The 20,598-nt window shown below is 30.2% G+C and overlaps 1 protein-coding gene across 4 annotated transcripts in view; it reads right to left on the reverse strand.

Annotated features, from left to right (window-relative positions):
- Positions 1–20,349, reverse strand: part of LOC126746772 (beta-1,4-galactosyltransferase galt-1) — a 29,198-nt gene extending 8,849 nt beyond the window's left edge. The window contains exons 1-3 of one of the 4 annotated variants that reach the window (XM_050455128.1): positions 20,062–20,349; positions 3,339–3,507; positions 3,173–3,240 (exon numbers count right to left, since the gene is read on the reverse strand). In XM_050455128.1, coding sequence (XP_050311085.1) covers positions 3,173–3,240; positions 3,339–3,495 — 225 coding nt within the window. In that variant the 5' untranslated portion in view covers positions 3,496–3,507; positions 20,062–20,349. Of the gene's footprint in view, positions 1–3,172; positions 3,241–3,338; positions 3,508–9,579; positions 9,874–17,339; positions 17,485–19,794; positions 19,839–20,061 lie in introns of those variants that run through there. The other 3 variants (XM_050455132.1, XM_050455131.1, XM_050455129.1) reach the window with 3 other exon arrangements.
- Positions 20,350–20,598: the final 249 nt, after the last annotated feature.

Raw genomic sequence — 20,598 nt, forward strand, 5'->3', positions numbered from 1 at the left:
ACTATTGGGAATATAAAAAAATGTCTTTAAGAATTGGATTCCTATTGAAAAATAGAACAAATTATTTAGAATAACATTTTGTCCAAAATTGATAAATAAGGGAGTTATGAGAGGTTTTTGAAAAAATTGACAATTTTTGAGTCAAAAATGTGAAAAAATTTTTTTTTTGGTAATTTTTTATTTTTTTTTGAAAATGGATAAAATGCTCAAAGGGCTTCAAAAAAGTCTCATAAAACTTTTTTGGAAAATGTACCTGGAAAAAGTTATACCTGATTTTCCCTTTCTGAAAAAATCCAAAGGGGTACCCTGGAAAAATGTCCATAATTTCGGTTTTTATTTTTTTTATGGAAAACTATTGGTTGGAGAAAAAAACTTTTTAGACAAAAGTTGTTTGGAATTTTAATGCGCATCACATGCGATAGAAAAATAATTTTTAACCCAAGCAGTTTTCGAGAAAATTGAGGAAAACCCTTAAACAGTTTTTCCTCATTTCCTGGAAAACTATTGGGAATATTAAAAATTTTCTTTTAGCAATCGATTCCTATTGAAAAATTGAACAAATTATTTAGAATAACATTTTGTCCAAAATTGATAAATAAGGGAGTTATGAGAGGTTTTTGAAAAAATGGACAATTTTTGAGTCAAAAATGTGAAAAAACTTTTTTTGGGAATTTTTTTATTTTTTTTTGGAAATGGATAAAATGCCGAAAGGGCTTCAAAAAAGTCTTATAAAACTTTTTTGGAAAATGTACCTGGAAAAAGTTATACCTGATTTTCCCTTTCTGAAAAAATCCAAAGGGGTACCCAGGGAAAATGTCCATAATTTCGGTTTTTATTTTTTTTCTGGAAAACTATTGGATGGAGAAGAAAATTATTTAAACAAAAGTTGTTTGGAATTTCAGTGCGCATCAGATGAAATAGAAAAATAATTTTTAAGTTCAATAGTTTTCCAGAAAATTAGGAAAAACCCTTAAACAGTTTTTGCTCATTTTCTCGAAAACTATTGAGAATATTGAAAATTTTCTTTTAGCATTCGATTCCTATTGAAAAATAGAACAAATTATTTAGAATAACATTTTGTCCAAAATTGATAAATAAGGGAGTTATGAGAGGTTTTTTAAAAAATTGACAATTTTTGAGTCAAAAATGTGAAAAAATTTTTTTTTTGGTAATTTTTTATTTTTTTTTGGAAATGGATACAATGCTTAAAGGGCTTCAAAAAAGTCTCATAAAACTTTTTTGGAAAATGTACCTGGAAAAAGTTATACCTGATTTTCCCTTTCTGAAAAAATCCAAAGGGGTACCCAGGGAAAATGTCCATAATTTCGGTTTTTATTTTTTTTCTGGAAAACTATTGGATGGAGAAGAAAATTATTTAAACAAAAGTTGTTTGGAATTTCAGTGCGCATCAGATGAAATAGAAAAATAATTTTTAAGTTCAATAGTTTTCCAGAAAATTAGGAAAAACCCTTAAACAGTTTTTGCTCATTTTCTCGAAAACTATTGAGAATATTGAAAATTTTCTTTTAGCATTCGATTCCTATTGAAAAATAGAACAAATTATTTAGAATAACATTTTGTCCAAAATTGATAAATAAGGGAGTTATGAGAGGTTTTTTAAAAAATTGACAATTTTTGAGTCAAAAATGTGAAAAAAATTTTTTTTTGGTAATTTTTTATTTTTTTTTGAAAATGGATAAAATGCTTAAAGGGCTTCAAAAAAGTCTTATAAAACTTTTTTGGAAAATGTACCTAGAAAAAGTTATACCTGATTTTCCCTTTCTGAAAAAATCCAAAGGGGTACCCTGGAAAAATGTCCATAATTTCGGTTTTTATTTTTTTTCTGGAAAACTATTGGTTGGAGAAAAAAACTTTTTAGACAAAAGTTGTTTGGAATATTAATGCGCATCACATGCGATAGAAAAATAATTTTTAACCCAAGCAGTTTTCGAGAAAATTGAGGAAAACCCTTAAACAGTTTTTCCTCATTTCCTGGAAAACTATTGGGAATATTAAAAATTTTCTTTTAGCAATCGATTCCTATTGAAAAATTGAACAAATTATTTAGAATAATATTTTGTCCAAAATTGATAAATAAGGGAGTTATGAGAGGTTTTTGAAAAAATGGACAATTTTTGAGTCAAAAATGTGAAAAAACTTTTTTTGGGAATTTTTTTATTTTTTTTTTGGAAATGGATAAAATGCCGAAAGGGCTTCAAAAAAGTCTCATAAAACTTTTCTGGAAAATGTACCTGGAAAAAGTTATACCTGATTTTCCCTTTCTGAAAAAATCCAAAGGGAAAATGTCCATAATTTCGGTTTTTATTTTTTTTCTGGAAAACTATTGGTTGGAGAAAAAAATTCCTTTTTTTGTGCTGTTAAAGTTGTGTATTTTTGAACCCGAAGTGTAAATTGTTCCATATTCACTTTTATGGTTATGGCAGTTCATTTATAGGTATAGAGGGTGCCCTAAAAGTGGACGTCCAAATTTGAGTAGATCATTAGCCCCTCTAAAGAGTGCACAATATGATTAGGACCTTGTTCATTAATTCCAACTTGCGAGAATCTACGTTGTTAATTTTCAGTCATTATGGGTCAATGTCACTTTGACACTTAATACGTTAAATAAACAGCATTTTTGTCTTGTGGTCGAATAACGAACGTTTTAAAAGTGATGCAGTTATCGGAAGAGGCGAAAGAGCGTCTGTCCACCGTAATGAACGTGACGAGGAGAATTTTCCATATCGGTTACATCCCGTTCGTGATTTATATGGGGTACAAGTTGGGACCGGACCCTGGATGCGGCCCGTTCAAGTTGCACCATTTATTGTGGCATTATTAAGGCTGATGTTCCTGTTGGATTTCGTTGTATTTTCAATAAACGCCATCGTGTAAATTAATTTTGAATTTTATTGGAATGCAGTATGCTTGGAACAACAATTTTGTGTGCACAGGGGCAAGGGGGAGGAGATTGTCACCTATATATCAACGCGTATAATCGTACAACATTGAAAGGCTTAAATTAGCATTCCCATGCTTGCAACATCTCCGACGCAATGATGCCAAATAATGCTTACGTAAAAATGGCATATTTTGACAGGCACAAGACAATACTATATTACAAAAAGTGTTACTAAGTGGTCGTCTAAATAAATTTATTAAGTTAACTTACTTGAAAATCGCTATCGTATTCTCGGTCTTTCTGCTGAAATCCGATGGCTCCGTGGCGTACCATAACACCTATAAATTACAAAAAAATAGGAGCGTTTCATCATACAGGGTGTCCCAGGATAAGCATGGGGATCTACACCCTGTATATGACAAAAATTAGGAACTACCTGCGGCCTTATCCTTCTCGTCGATAAAAAATATCTCGGTGAAAACGATGATCCCGAAGACGGCGAAGAACATGACCACTATAAAGAAACTCATGTTGGCGCGCTGTTTATTGCGAAAACTAAGGTATTTCTTTTTTCCGCCGCTGGAAGAACCCATTATTTTAAAAATCTGGAAAAATAACAACGGTGAGTTATGGACCGTATCTTTTGCCCTATTCTACATCAAACTTGATTCTTATGCTTATTTTACGAATATTAGTTTACTACGCGAAAAATTTAAGACTTAGAAAACTCATTTCTTTTCGAAAGGGCCTTAAGGGTATTAAAAGCTACGCGAACGGAAATCAAGTTATTTTTGGAATTCAAATGCTTCCCTAGGAAAAACCCTTAAACAGTTTTTCCTTATTTTCTCGAAAACTATTGGGAATATTGAAAATTTTCTTTTAGCATTTGATTCCTATTGAAAAATAGAATAAATTATTTAGAATAACATTTTGTCCAAAATTGATAAATAAGGGAGTTATGAGAGGTTTTTGAAAAAATGGACAACTTTTGAGTCAAAAATGTGAAAAAAAATTTTTTTGGGAAAATTTTTTTTTTTATTTGGAAATGGATAAAATGCCCAAAGGGCTTCAAAAAAGTCTTATAAAACTTTTTTGGAAAATGTACCTGGAAAAAGTTATACCTGATTTTCCCTTTCTGAAAAAATCCAAAGGGGTACCCCTGGAAAAATGTCAATAATTTCGGTTTTTATTTTTTTTCTGGAAAATTATTGGATGGAGAAAAAAACTCTTTAGACAAAAGTTGTTTGGAATATCAATGCGCATCACATGCGATAGAAAAATAATTTTTAACCCAAGCAGTTTTCGGGAAAATTGAGGAAAATCCTTAAACAGTTTTTCCTCATTTCCTGGAAAACTATTGGGAATATTGAAAATTTTCTTTTAGCATTCGATTCCTATTGAAAAATAGAACAAATTAGTTAGAATAACATTTTGTCCAAAATTGATAAATAAGGGAGTTATGAGAGGTTTTTGAAAAAATGGACAATTTTTGAGTCAAAAATGTGAAAAAATTTTTTTTTTGGGAAATTTTTATTTTTTTTTGAAAATGGATAAAATGCCCAAAGGGCTTCAAAAAAGTCTAATAAAACTTTTTTGGAAAATGTACCTGGAAAAAGTTATACCTGATTTTCCCTTTTTGAAAAAAAATCCAAAGGGAAAAAAGTCCATAATTTCGGTTTTTATTTTTTTTCTGGAAAACTATTGGTTGGAGAAAAAAATTATTTAAACAAAAGTTGTTTGGAATTTCAGTGCGCATCAGATGCAATAGAAAAATAATTTTTAAGTTCAATAGTTTTCCAGAAAATTGGGAAAAACCTTTAAACAGTTTTTCCTCATTTTCTGGAAAACTATTGGGAATATAAAAAAATTTCTTTAAAAATTGGATTTCTATTAAAAAATAGAACAAACGATAAAGAATGACATTTAGTCGAAAAATGAAAAATAAAGAAGTTATAAAAGATTTAATACAAAAGCAGTGTTAATAATTTAAAGGTTATCTACGAAAAATAGTGATTTTGCAGAAGAATTTTTACTGGTAAAGTTTGTGGGGTGGGTGGGGGGTTAAGGGTAATTTTTTGAAAAACAATTTTTGTTTGTAAAAGACAAAAACCGTTTTTTTAATAAAACTACCCCTAGCCCCCCACCCACCCCACACACTTTACCAGTAAAAATTCTTCTGCAAAATCACTGTTTTTCGTCTGTAATCTTTAATTTATTAATACTGTTTTTGTATTAAATATTTATATATAAAATGTAAATAAACGAAGTAATTTAGAAAATCAAAGACTATGATCCAATATATATTATTTAAATTCGATAATAAATTCATATATAAATATTTAATACAAAAACAGTGTTAATAAATTAAAGGTTATATACGAAAAACAGTGATTTTGCAGAAGAATTTTTTACTGGTAAAGTGTGTGGGGTGGGTGGGGGGCTAAGGGTAGTTTTATTAAAAAAACGGTTTTTATCTTGTACAAAAAAAATTGTTTTTCAAAAAAACTACCCTTAACCCCCCACCCACCCCACACACTTTACCAGTAAAAATTCTTCTGCAAAATCACTGTTTTTCGTATATAACCTTTAACTTATCAACACTGTTTATAAGGTTTTATAAAAATGTTTTAATGGCTAAACTGTCGGGTATGTACCCTGTTACCCGAATCGATACTTTCACAATTTTTAATACTGAAATGCACGGTGATGCCTCCCCTGCGATGCATCCGGCCTGGCTACCGGCGTGAATAAGTTCAGCTACCACTGGCAAAGGGCAAAGGCAGGAAAGGGTCTAGAAAGGGTTCCAAAGGATAGGAAAGAAAAGAACGACCACGTGTTGACTGGGTGCAGGATGACGCTGAAGTGGGCTTGATACTTTCGCTAAATTTACTTCTTAAAGGCACGTTATATCCAACGGCAAGGGGTAGAAAAGGGTTTAGGAAAGGAATCCGAAGGATAGGAAAGGAATAGAACGACCATTTGTTAACCACTGATTTTCCCTTTCTGAAAAAATCCAAAGGGAGTACCCTGGGAAAATGTCCATAATTTCGGTTTTTATTTTTTTTCTGGAAAACTGTTGGTTGGAGAAAAAAACTCTTTAGACAAAAGTTGTTTGGAATATCAATGCGCATCACATGCGATAGAAAAATAATTTTTAACCCAAGCAGTTTTCGGGAAAATTGAGGAAAACCCTTAAACAGTTTTTCCTCATTTCCTGGAAAACTATTGGGAATATTGAAAATTTTCTTTTAGCATTCGATTCCTATTGAAAAATAGAACAAATTATTTGGAATAACATTTTGTCCAAAATTGATAAATAAGGGAGTTATGAGAGGTTTTTGAAAAAATGGACAATTTTTGAGTCAAAAATGTGAAAAAAAATATTTTTTTGGGAAAATTTTTTTTTTATTTGGAAATGGATAAAATGCCCAAAGGGCTTCAAAAAAGTCTCATAAAACTTTTTTGGAAAATGTACCTGGAAAAAGTTATACCTGATTTTCCCTTTCTGAAAAAATCCAAAGGGGTACCCTGGAAAAATGTCCATAATTTCGGTTTTTTTTTTTTCTGGAATACTATTGGTAGGAGAAAAAAACTTTTTAGACAAAAGTTGTTTGGAATATCAATGCGCATCAGATGCAGTAGAAAAATAATTTTTAACCCAAGCAGTTTTCGGGAAAATTGAGGAAAACCCTTAAACAGTTTTTCTTCATTTTCTCGAAAACTATTGAGAATATTAAAAATTTTCTTTTAGCATTCGATTCCTATTGAAAAATAGAACAAATCATTTAGAATAACATTTTGTCCAAAATTGATAAATAAGGGAGTTATGAGAGGTTTTTGAAAAAATGGACAATTTTTGAGTCAAAAATGTGAAAAAATTTTTTTTTGGGAAAAAAATTTTTTTTTTTGGAAATGAATAAAATGCCCAAAGGGCTTCAAAAAAGTCTCATAAAACTTTTTTGGAAAATGTACCTGGAAAAAGTTATACCTGATTTTCCCTTTCTGAAAAAATCCAAAGGGGGTACCCTGGAAAAAAGTCCATAATTTCGGTTTTTATTTTTTTTCTGGAAAACTATTGGTTGTAGAAAAAAAATTGTTTAAACAAAAGTTGTTTGGAATTTCAGTGCGCATCAGATGCAATAGAAAAATAATTTTTAAGTTCAATAGTTTTCCAGAAAATTGGGAAAAACCTTTAAACAGTTTTTCCTCATTTTCCCGAAAACTATTGGGAATATTGAAAATTTTCTTTTAGCATTCGATTCCTATTGAAAAATAGAACAAATTATTTAGAATCACATTTTGTCCAAAATTTATAAATAAGGGAGTTATGAGAGGTTTTTGAAAAAATTGACAATTTTTGAGTCAAAAATGTGAAAAAAAAATTTTTTTGGGAATTTTTTTTTTTTTTTTTGGAAATGGATAAAATGCCCAAAGGGCTTCAAAAAAGTATTATAAAACTTTTTTGGAAAATATACCTGGGAAAAGTTATACCTGATTTTCCCTTTCTGAAAAAATCCAAAGGGACCCTGGAAAAAAGTCCATAATTTCGGTTTTTATTTTTTTTCTGGAAAACTATTGGTTGGAGAAAAAAAATTGTTTAAATAAAAGTTGTTTGGAATTTCAGTGCGCATCAGATGCAATAGAAAAATAATTTTTATGTTCAATAGTTTTCCAGAAAATCGGGAAAAACCTTTAAACAGATTTTTCTCATTTTCTCGAAAACTATTGAGAATATTAAAAATTTTCTTCTAGCATTCGATTCCTATTGAAAAATAGAACAAATTATTTAGAATAACATTTTGTCCAAAATTGATAAATAAGGGAGTTATGAGAGGTTTTTGAAAAACTGGACAATTTTTGAGTCAAAAATGGGAAAAAATTTTTTTTTGGAAAAATTTTTATTTATTTTTGGAAATGGATAAAATGCCCAAAGGGCTTCAAAAAAATCTCATAAAACTTTTTTGGAAGATGTACCTGGAAAAAGTTATACCTGATTTTCCCTTTCTGAAAAAATCCAAAGGGGGTACCCTGGAAAAATGTCCATATTTTCGGTTTTTATTTTTTTTCTGGAAAACTATTGGTTGGAGAAAAAAACTTTTTAGACAAAAGTTGTTTGGAATTTCAGTGCGCATCAGATGCAATAGAAAAATAATTTTTAAGTTCTATAGTTTTCCAGAAAATTGGGAAAAGCCTTTAAACAGTTTTTCCTTATTTCCTGGAAAACTATTGGGAATATAAAAAAATTTCTTTAAGAATTGGATTTCTATTAAAAAATAGAACAAACGATAAAGAATGATATTTAGTCGAAAAATGAAAAATAAACAAGTTATAAAAGATTTAATACAAAAGCAGTGTTAATAATTTAAAGGTTATATAAAAAAATAGTGATTTTGCAGAAGAATTTTTACTGGTAAAGTTTGTGGGGTGGGTGGGGGGCTAAGGGTAGTTTTTTTGAAAAACAATTTTTTTTGTACATGATAAAAACCGTTTTTTAATAAAACTACCCTTAGCCCCCCACCCACCCCACACACTTTACCAGTAAAAATTCTTCTGCAAAATCACTGTTTTTTTTATAAAACCTTATAAACAGTGTTGATAAGTTAAAGGTTATATACGAAAAATAGTGATTTTGCAGAAGAATTTTTACTGGTAAAGTTTGTGGGGTGGGTGGGGGGCTAAGGGTAGTTTTTTTGAAAAACAATTTTTTTTGTACAAGATAAAAACCGTTTTTTTTATAAAACTGCCCTTGGCCCCCCACCCACCCCACACACTTTACCAGTAAAAATTCTTCTGCAAAATCACTGTTTTTCGTCTGTAATCTTTAATTTATTAACACTGTTTTTGTATTAAATATTTATATATAAAATTTAAATAAACGAAATAACTTAGAAAATCAAAGACTATGATCCAATATATATTATTTAAATTCGATAATAAATTTATATATAAATATTTAATACAAAAACAGTGTTAATAAATTAAAGGTTATATACGAAAAACAGTGATTTTGCAGAAGAATTTTTACTGGTAAAGTGTGTGGGGTGGGTGGGGGGCTAAGGGTAGTTTTATTAAAAAACGGTTTTTATCATGTACAAAAAAAATTGTTTTTCAAAAAAACTACCCTTAGCCCCCCACCCACCCCACAAACTTTACCAGTAAAAATTCTTCTGCAAAATCACTATTTTTCGTATATAACCTTTAACTTATCAACACTGTTTATAAGGTTTTATAAAAAAAACAGTGATTTTGCAGAAGAATTTTTTACTGGTAAATGTGTGGGGTGGGTGGGGGGTATAAGGGTAGTTTTTTTAAAAAACATTTTTTTTTTGTACAAGATAAAAACCGTTTTTTTAATAAAACTACCCTTAGCCCCCCACCCACCCCACACACTTTACCAGTAAAAATTCTTCTGCAAAATCACTGTTTTTCGTCTGTAATCTGTGTGTGCAATCTAACCTCACTAGTGTGAGGTTAGATTGTGTAATTATTATTTAGCCAGTTTAAAAATGCGCTAATTTATTTAATAACTGTTACAAAATAATCATGAGGTCAGGGGTCTAATTCAGGAGAGGACCAGATTATGCTCATCTCGACGTTGCCGGAATGCGTTCCGTTATAATAAAATAACACTTATGTTAAATTCAAATTAAATTTCTCTATAACAATATCGTACTTACTCCAAAAAGGTGCTATATAAAAAAATATAGCCAATTAAAAAATCAGCTGTTTTCTCGCCTCTTCCGGTCTCCTTTGTCTGCCCCATCCAGACTGGAAAGGATCAATCGTCGCCAACGTGCCCCGCATTATAACGACGCCACTTTCAAATCGCGCACGAATTATTAATTATTATTAGTTCCGGAAAACGATTATTTTGTTTATGAAAACACCGAAAAAAGGGACGAAATATGGTCGACTATGTGTGCATGGGAAAGTTTCTTATCAATGGACGGGATTCCGCCGTGGGGATTGGTCGCGGAGTATGCGCTTTATCCCGGATAGTCTGTTTCGGAAACGTTTTCCAGATCGATGCGGGGAGGTGCGGAAGAGTTTACGCAACACTGCCCTTCCTGAATGTTTCATTAATATCAAATCAGTGTATATATATATACAGAGTGCCCCGTAATTAATTGAACATAGGTTAATTGAATTATGTTAATCTGTCCAGTGGATTCCAAAATATGTCAATAAATGTTTGGTAAAAAATGAGTTTTAACACCCTGTAGAACGAAAACCAATAACATTTTGCTAAGCGATATTGAGCTCAAACGGTTTATTTTCATGTCAGGTATCTTACATTAACCTATGTTCAATTAATTACGGGCCACCCTGTATATACAGTGCTTTTCTTTAATGACCCCCCCCTCTTTATTTTTTGAACATATCAATTACAAAAATTGAATGAATGTAACGTTGACAGATGAAAATTTCAAGATGGCTACTGGGCGCCATTTTGGAAAAAAAAATTAAATGAAAAGGGTGAATTTAAATTCAATATATGGTGGTACATTTATAATAATTACCCGAATACATTCACATTTAACTTGAAATATATGGAATAAATACATTGAGTTCAATTGAGAAGATGCTGGTAATGGTTGCCTTGAACTTCTTCATACAAGAACAGTCGAACATTTTCAAATACACTAACATTCGTTATTGTCTGTCGTAAATCCAATACTGAAGCAGGTTTAGTTTCGTACACTTATTGCTTCAAATAGCCATCGAGGACCAGTGGAATGGCCAGCTCGCTCGCCAGATTTGACACCTCTTGACTTTTTTTTTATAATGAGGCTATTTGAATCAAAAGGTGTACGAAACTGATCCTGCTTCAGTATTGGATTTACGACAGAAAATAACGAATGTTAGTGTATTTGAAAATGTTCTTGGGTCAAGTTCAAGGCAACTATTTCCAGCTGAATTGAACTCAATGTATTTATTCGATATATCAAGTTAAATGTGTATGTATTCCGAAAATTATTAAATGTACCACCAAGATATTGAATTTATATTCTAGGGTTACAAAGTACTCGCCAGGAGCTTCAAAATGATGTGCCACAAGATCACCCTTCCCATTTAATTTTTTTCCAAGATGGCGCCCAGCAGCCTTGTTGACATTTTCATCTGTCAATTTTGCCTTAAAAGATAGCATTACCTCAAGTTTCAATGCTTTGAACTGATCCGTTTAAAAAATAAAGAGAGGGGGCACTGTATAATATTTTTCTTTTATTAACTACATAAAAATGCTATTTGCTTATAACAGTTTTTCCTCATTTCCTGGAAAACTATTGGGAATATTAAAAAATGTCTTTAAGAATTGGATTCCTATTGAAAAATAAAACAAATTATTTAGAATAACATTTTGTCCAAAATTGATAAATAAGGGAGTTATGAGAGGTTTTTGAAAAAATTGACAATTTTTGAGTCAAAAATGTGAAAAAAAATTTTTTTTGGGAAAATTTTTTTTTTTGGAAATGGATAAAATGCCCAAAGGGCTTCAAAAAAGTTTCATAAAACTTTTCTGGAAAATGCACCTGGAAAAAGTTATACCTGATTTTCCCTTTCTAAAAAAATCTAAAGGGTACCCCTAGAAAAAAGTCCATAATTTCGGTTTTTATTTTTTTTCTGGAAAACTATTGGTTGGAGAAAAAAACTTTTTAGACAAAAGTTGTTTGGAATTTCAGTGCGCATCACATGCGATAGAAAAATAATTTTTAACCCAAGCAGTTTTCGGGAAAATTGAGGAAAACCCTTAAACAGTTTTCCCTCATTTTCTCGAAAACTATTAAGAATATTAAAAATTTTCTTTTAGCATTCGATTTCTATTGAAAAATAGATCAAATTATTTAGAATAACATTTTGTCCAAAATTGATAACTAAGGGAGTTATGAGAGGTTTTTGAAAAAATGGACAATTTTTGAGTCAAAAATGTGAAAAAAAAATTTTTTTGGGAAATTTATTTTTTTTTTTGGAAATGGATAAAATGCCCAAAGGGCTTCAAAAAAGTCTTATAAAACTTTTCTGGAAAATGCACCTGAAAAAAGTTATACCTGATTTTCCCTTTCTGAAAAAATCCACAGGGGGTACCCTGAAAAAATGACCATAATTTCGGTTTTTATTTTTTTTCTGGAAAACTATTGGTTGGAGAAAAAAACTTTTTAGACAAAAGTTGTTTGGAATTTCAGTGCGCATCAGATGCAATAGAAAAATAATTTTTAAGTTCAATAGTTTTCCAGAAAATTGGGAAAAAGCTTTAAACAGTTTTTCCTCATTTCCTGGAAAACTATTGGGAATATAAAAAAATTTCTTTAAGCATTCGATTCCTATTGAAAAATAGAACAAATTATTTAGAATAACATTTTGTCCAAAATTGATAACTAAGGGAGTTATGAGAGGTTTTTGAAAAAATTGACAATTTTTGAGTCAAAAAAGTGAAAAAAACATTTTTTTGGGAATTTTTTTTTTTTTTGGAAATGGATAAAATGCCCAAAGGGCTTCAAAAAAGTCTCATAAAACTTTTCTGGAAAATGCACCTGGAAAAAGTTATACCTGATTTTCCCTTTCTGAAAAAACCCACAGGGGGTACCCCTGGAAAAAGGTCCATAATTTCGGTTTTTATTTTTTTTCTGGAAAACTATTGGTTGGACAAAAAAACTTTTTAGACAAAACTTGTTTGGAATTTCAGTGCGCATCACATGCGATAGAAAAATAATTTTTAACCCAAGCAGTTTTCGGGAAAATTGAGGAAAACCCTTAAACAGTTTTTCCTCATTTTCTCGAAAACTATTGGGAATATTAAAAATTTTTTTTGAGCATTCGGTTCCTATTGAAAAATAGAACAAATTATTCAAAATAACATTTTGTCCAAAATTGATAAATAAGGGAGTTATGAGAGGTTTTTGAAAAAATTGACAATTTTTGAGTCAAAAATGTGAAAAAAAATTTTTTTTGGGAAATTTTTTTTTTTTTTTTGGAAATGGATAAAATGCCCAAAGGGCTTCAAAAAAGTCTTATAAAACTTTTTTGGAAAATGTACCTGGAAAAAGTTATACCTGATTTTCCCTTTCTAAGAAAATCCAAAGGGGTACCCTGGAAAAAAGTCCATAATTTCGGTTTTTATTTTTTTTCTGGAAAACTATTGGTTGGAGAAAAAAAATTGTTAAAACAGAAGTTGTTTGGAATTTCAGTGCGCATCAGATGCAATAGAAAAATAATTTTTAACCCTAGCAGTTTTCGGAAAAATTGAGGAAAACCTTTAAACAGTTTTTCCTAATTTCCTGGAAAACTATTGGGAATATAAAAAAAATTCTTTAAGAATTGGATTCCTATTAAAAAATAGAACAAACGATAAAGAATGATATTTAGTCGAAAAATGAAAAATAAAGAAGTTATAAAAGATTTAATACAAAAGCAGTGTTAATAAATTAAAGGTTATATACGAAAAACAGTGATTTTGCAGACAAATTTTTACTGGTAAAGTTTGTGGGGTGGGTGGGGGGTTAAGGGTAATTTTTTTGAAAAACAATTTTTGCTTGTAAAAGACAAAAACCGTTTTTTAATAAAACTACCCTTAGCCCCCCACCCACCCCACAAACTTTACCAGTAAAAATTCTTCTGCAAAATCACTGTTTTTCGTCTGTAATCTTTAATTTATTAACACTGTTTTTGTATTAAATATTTATATATAAATTTATTATCGAATTTAAATAATATATATTGGATCATAGTCTTTGATTTTTTAAGTTATTTCGTTTATTTAAATTTTATATATAAATATTTAATACAAAAACAGTGTTAATAAATTAAAGATTACAGACGAAAAACAGTGATTTTGCAGAATTTTTACTGGTAAAGTTTGTGGGGTGGGTGGGGGGGTTAAGGGTAATTTTTTTGAAAAACAATTTTTTTTTGTACAAGATAAAAACCGTTTTTTTAATAAAACTACCCTTAGCCCCCCACCCACCCCACACACTTTACCAGTAAAAAATTCTTCTGCAAAATCACTGTTTTTCGTCTGTAATCTTTAATTTATTAATACTGTTTTTGTATTAAATATTTATATATAAAATTTAAATAAACGAAATAACTTAGAAAATCAAAGACTTTGATCCAATATATATTATTTAAATTCGATAATAAATTTATATATAAATATTTAATATAAAAACAGTGTTAATAAATTAAAGGTTATATACGAAAAACAGTGATTTTGCAGAAGAATTTTTTATTGGTAAAGTGTGTGGGGTGGGTGGGGGGCTAAGGATAGTTTTATTAAAAAACGGTTTTTGTCTTTTACAAACAAAAATTGTTTTTCAAAAAAATTACCCTTAACCCCCCACCCACCCCACAAACTTTACCAGTAAAAATTTGTCTGCAAAATCACTGTTTTTCGTATATAACCTTTAACTTATCAACACTGTTTATAAGGTTTTATAAAAATGTTTTAATGTCTAAACTGTCGGGTATGTACCCTGTTCCCCGAATCGATACTTTCACAATTTTTAATACTGAAATGCACGGTGATGCCTCCCCTACGATGCATCCGGCCTGGCTATCGGCGTGAATAGGTTCAGCTACCACTGGCAAAGGGCAAAGGCAGGAAAGGGTCTAGGAAGGGTTCCAAAGGATAGGAAAGGAAAGAACGACCACGTGTTGACTGGGTGCAGGATGACGCGGAAGTGGGCTTGATACTTTCGCTAAATTTACTTCTTAAAGGCACGTTATATCCAACGGCAAGGGGTAGGAAAGGGTTTAGGAAAGGAATCCGAAGGATAGGAAAGGAATAGAACAACCATTTGTTGACCACTGATTTTTCCCTTTCTGAAAAAATCCAAAGGGGTACCCCTGGAAAAATGTCCATAATTTCGGTTTTTATTTTTTTTCTGGAAAACTATTGGTTGGAGAAAAAAACTTTTTTGACAAAAGTTGTTTGGAATATTAATGCGCATCACATGCGATAGAAAAATAATTTTTAACCCAAGCAGTTTTCGGGAAAATTGAGGAAAACTCTTAAACAGTTTTTCCTCATTTCCTGGAAAACTATTGGGAATATTAAAAATTTTCTTTTAGCATTCGATTCCTATTGAAAAATAGAACAAATTATATAGAATCACATTTTGTCCAAAATTGATAAATAAGGGAGTTATGAGAGGTTTTTGAAAAAATGAACAATTTTTGAGTCAAAAATGTGAAAAAAATTTTTTTTGGGATTTTTTTTTTTTTTTTTTGGAAATGGATAAAATGCCCAAAGGGCTTCAAAAAAGTCTTATAAAACTTTTTTGGAAAATGTACATGGAAAAAGTTATACCTGATTTTCCCTTTCTGAAAAAATCCAAAGTGGTACCCCTGGAAAAATGTTCATATTTTCGTTTTTTTTTTTTTTTTTCTGGAAAACTATTGGTTGGAGAAAAAAATTGTTATAACAATACTTGTTTAGAATTTCAATGCGCATTAGATGCAGTAGAAAAATATTTTTTAAGTTCAAGAGTTTTCCGGAAAATTAGGAAAAACCTCCTAAAAGTTTTTCCTCTTTTTTTTGAAAACTATTGGGAATATGGAAAATATTTTTTACCATTGTATTCCAAATTACAAATAGAATAAATCGTAAAGAATAACTTTTTGTCGTAAATCAAAAAATAACGAAGTTATGGAAGATTTTTGAAAAATTGAAAAAATTTTTGGATGAAAAATTGGAAAAAAAAGTATTTTGAGAAAATTGAAATTTTTTTTTGGAAATCGATAAATCACTTAAAAAGTTTCAAAAAAGTCTTATAAATCTTTTTTGAAAAATGCACCTGGAAAAAGTTATACCTGATTTTCCCTTTCTGAAAAAATCCAAAGAGGTACCCTGGGAAAATGTCCATAATTTCGGTTTTTATTTTTTTTCTGGAAAACTATTGGTTGGAGAAAAAAACTTTTTAGACAAAAGTTGTTTGGAATTTCAGTGCGCATCACATGCGATAGAAAAATAATTTTTAAGTTCAATAGTTTTCCAGAAAATTGGGAAAAACCTTTTAACAGTTTTTCCTCATTTCCTGGAAAACTATTGAGAATATAAAAAAATTTCTTTAAGAATTGGATTCTTATTAAAAAATAGAACAAACGATAAAGAATGAAATTTAGTCGAAAAAAGAAAAATAAAGAAGTTATAAAAGATTTAATACAAAAGCAGTTTTAATAATTTAAAAGTTATATAAAAAAATAGTGATTTTGCAGAAGAATTTTTACTGGTAAAGTTTGTGGGGTGGGTGGGGGGCTAAGGGTAGTTTTATTAAAAAAACGGTTTTTATCTTGTACAAAAAAAAATTGTTTTTCAAAAAAACTACCCTTAACCCCCCACCCACCCCACACACTTTACCAGTAAAAATTCTTCTGCAAAATCACTGTTTTTCGTATATAACCTTTAACTTATCAACACTGTTTATAAGGTTTTATAAAAAAAACAGTGATTTTGCAGAAGAATTTTTTACTGGTAAATGTGTGGGGTGGGTGGGGGGTGTAAGGGTAGTTTTTTTAAAAAGCATTTTTTTTTTGTACAAGATAAAAACCATTTTTTTAAATAAAACTCTCAAATTATCTCAAATAATATTTTGATCCGATCAGGAACCCCTGGATTCAATTGCCTGGAAGAAATCAAAAAATTATCCTGACCACTGAAATGAGTATTCTCATGAAATATCCAAGAAATGCGGTATTAAATATTTAAATAAGATACTCCAAAAATTAATAAAAAACGAGTTTTTTTTCCAGGCACTTCTGACTTTAAGTACCTGGAAGAAACCATGAATTACTGCAAACGGGATTTTGATTCGAAAACTAACAACTATCCAGATTTGTGGTACCAACACCCCGTTGAATGGCATCTACATTCTGGCAATTGACCATGATTGTGTACTTTCTGTTGGAAACATAACTATAAGAACTAGATATAGTTATATTCAGTTACTTTATACTGCATAAGCTAGTCATACCCAGACTACAGAAAGAACAAAGTTTGATTTGGAGATTCGGAAATCAAGTTATTTTTGGAATTCAAATGCCTAAAGTAGAGAAAAACAGTTATTATAACATATTACTTCTTCATGAGTGATCGCCATTTAAAGATTGGTTGACGGTAGTAGGATCTTGGTGGGTCAACCTGGAGTATTATCAAGTAAACTTCAATTAAAAAAACTAATAACTAAAAAAATTTAAAAAGGATAAAGACAAATAAAGTCTGTTTTTTTGTGTTTAATTGTCAGAAGCTTGCGGCAAGTCTGGATATGCGGCATCCAAAGGAAAATGGCGCAAAGTTAAGGGCAATTTATTGACGTGAAAATGATTATTTAGGAATTCTAGTGGAAAATCTAGAGGAAGAAAAACTAATTGGCCCAATAGTTCTTTTATAATTTATGAGTGAAATATTTGGTGCAGTAATCCCACTTCTGATATTCAGGCTTACCTCAGACTTTTTCCTTAACGATTTTCTTCTGTTTCTATTATTAATGGAGGCCTCCTATTAGGGTTGTGACTTCCATTACTTAAAAACAATATCGATATTTCACTCGACTATATCGATATTTTCAGATTACTAAGGTTTAGAGATGGGGGGGGCTAAAAACATAAACCTTTTTTCAGTTTTTCCTCATTTTCTCGAAAACTATTGGGAATATAAAAAAATTTCTTTAAGAATTGGATTCCTATTGAAAAATAGAACAAATTATTTAGAATAACATTTTGTCCAAAATTGATAAATAAGGGAGTTATGAGAGGTTTTTGAAAAAATTGACAATTTTTGAGTCAAAAATGTGAAAAAAAATTTTTTTGAGAAAATTTTTTTTTTTTTTGGAAATGGATAAAATGCTCAAAGGGCTTCAAAAAAGTCTTATAAAGCTTTTTTGGAAAATGTACCTGGAAAAAGTTATACCTGATTTTCCTTTTCTGAAAAAATCCAAAGGGGTAGTACCCCTAGAAAAAAGTCCATAATTTCGGTTTTTATTTTTTTTCTGGAAAACTATTGGTTGGAGAAAAAAACTTTTTAGACAAAAGTTGTTTGGAATGTCAATACGCATCAGATGCAATAAAAAAATAATTTTTAACCCAAGCAGTTTTCGGGAAAATTGAGGAAAACCCTTAAACAGTTTTTCCTCATTTTCTCGAAAACTATTGGGAAAATTAAAAATTTTCTTTAAGAATTGGATTCCTATTGAAAAATAGAACAAATTATTTAGAATAACATTTTGTCCAAAATTAATAAATAAGGGAGTTATGAGAGGTTTTTGAAAAAATGGACAATTTTTGAGTCAAAAATGTGAAAAAATTTTTTTTTGGGAAAATTTTTTTTTATTTTTGGAAATGGATAAAATGCCCAAAGGGCTTCAAAAAAGTCTTATAAAACTTTTTTGGAAAATGTACCTGGAAAAAGTTATACCTGATTTTCCCTTTCTGAAAAAATCCAAAGGGACCCTGGAAAAAAGTCCATAATTTCGGTTTTTATTTTTTTTCTGGAAAACTATTGGTTGGAGAAAAAAAATTGTTTAAATAAAAGTTGTTTGGAATTTCAGTGCGCATCAGATGCAATAGAAAAATAATTTTTATGTTCAATAGTTTTCCAGAAAATCGGGAAAAACCTTTAAACAGATTTTTCTCATTTTCTCGAAAACTATTGAGAATATTAAAAATTTTCTTCTAGCATTCGATTCCTATTGAAAAATAGAACAAATTATTTAGAATAACATTTTGTCCAAAATTGATAAATAAGGGAGTTATGAGAGGTTTTTGAAAAACTGGACAATTTTTGAGTCAAAAATGGGAAAAAATTTTTTTTTGGAAAAATTTTTATTTATTTTTGGAAATGGATAAAATGCCCAAAGGGCTTCAAAAAAATCTCATAAAACTTTTTTGGAAGATGTACCTGGAAAAAGTTATACCTGATTTTCCCTTTCTGAAAAAATCCAAAGGGGGTACCCTGGAAAAATGTCCATATTTTCGGTTTTTATTTTTTTTCTGGAAAACTATTGGTTGGAGAAAAAAACTTTTTAGACAAAAGTTGTTTGGAATTTCAGTGCGCATCAGATGCAATAGAAAAATAATTTTTAAGTTCAATAGTTTTCCAGAAAATTGGGAAAAACCTTTAAACAGTTTTTCCTCATTTCCTGAAAAACTATTGGGAATATAAAAAAAATTCTTTAAGAATTGGATTCCTGTTAAAAAATAGAACAAACGATAAAGAATGACATTTAGTCGAAAAATGAAAAATAAAGAAGTTATAAAAGATTTAATACAAAAGTACTGTTAATAATTTAAAGGTTATATAAAAAAATAGTGATTTTGCAGAAGAATTTTTACTGGTAAAGTTTGTGGGGTGGGTGGGGGTGTTAAGGGTAGTTTTTTTGAAAAACAATTTTTTTTGTACAAGATAAAAACCGTTTTTTGAATAAAACTACCCTTAGCCCCCCACCCACCCCACACACTTTACCAGTAAAAATTCTTCTGCAAAATCACTGTTTTTCGTCTGTAATCTTTAATTTATTAACACTTTTTTTGTATTAAATATTTATATATAAAATTTAAATAAACGAAATAACCTAGAAAATCAAAGACTATGATCCAATATATATTATTTAAATTCGATAATAAATTTATATATAAATATTTAATACAAAAACAGTGTTAATAAATTAAAGGTTATATACGAAAAACAGTGATTTTGCAGAAGAATTTTTACTGGTAAAGTTTGTGGGGTGGGTGGGGGGCTAAGGGTAGTTTTTTTGAAAAACATTTTTTTTTGTACAAGATAAAAACCGTTTTTTTAATAAAACTACCCTTAGCCCCCCACCCACCCCACACACTTTACCAGTAAAAATTCTTCTGCAAAATCACTGTTTTTCGTCTGTAATCTGTGTGTGCAATCTAACCTCACTAGTGTGAGCTTAGATTGAAGCTGACAACACGGCACCGATTCGAAACAATTCGCACCAAGATCGTGTAATTATTTAGCCAGTTTAAAAATGCGCTAATTTATTTATTAACTGTTACAAAATAATCATGAGGTCAGGGGTCAAATTCAGGAGAGGACCAGATTATGCTCATCTCGACGTTGCCGGAATGCGTTCCGTTATAATAAAATAACACTTATGTTAAATTCAAATTAAATTTCTCTATCCTAACTATATCGTACTTACTCCAAAAAGGTGCTATATAAAAAAATATAGCCAATTAAAAAATCAGCTGTTTTCTCGCCTCTTGCGCTCTCCTTTGTCTGCCCCATCCAGACTGGAAAGGATCAATCGTCGCCAACGTGCCCCGCATTTCAAATCGCGCACGAATTATTAATTATTATTAGTTCCGGAAAACGATTATTTTGTTTATGAAAACACCGAATACATACAAAAAAAGGGACAAAATATGGTCGACTATGTGTGCATGGGAAAGTTTCTTATCAATGGACGGGATTCCGCCGTGGGGATTGGTCACGGAGTATGCGCTTTATCCCGGATAGTCTGTTTCGGAAACGTTTTCCAGATCGATCCGGGGAGGTGCGGAAGAGTTTACGCAACACGGCCCTTCCTGAATGTTTCATTAATATCAAATCAGTGTATATATATATACAGAGTGCCCCGTAATTAATTGAACATAGGTTAATTGAATTATGTTAATCTGTCCAGTGGATTCCAAAATATGTCAATAAATGTTTGGTAAAAAATGAGTTTTAACACCCT

This window comes from Anthonomus grandis, chromosome 18 (genome assembly GCF_022605725.1).
Source record: "Anthonomus grandis grandis chromosome 18, icAntGran1.3, whole genome shotgun sequence".
Taxonomy (NCBI): Eukaryota; Metazoa; Arthropoda; class Insecta; order Coleoptera; family Curculionidae; genus Anthonomus; species Anthonomus grandis.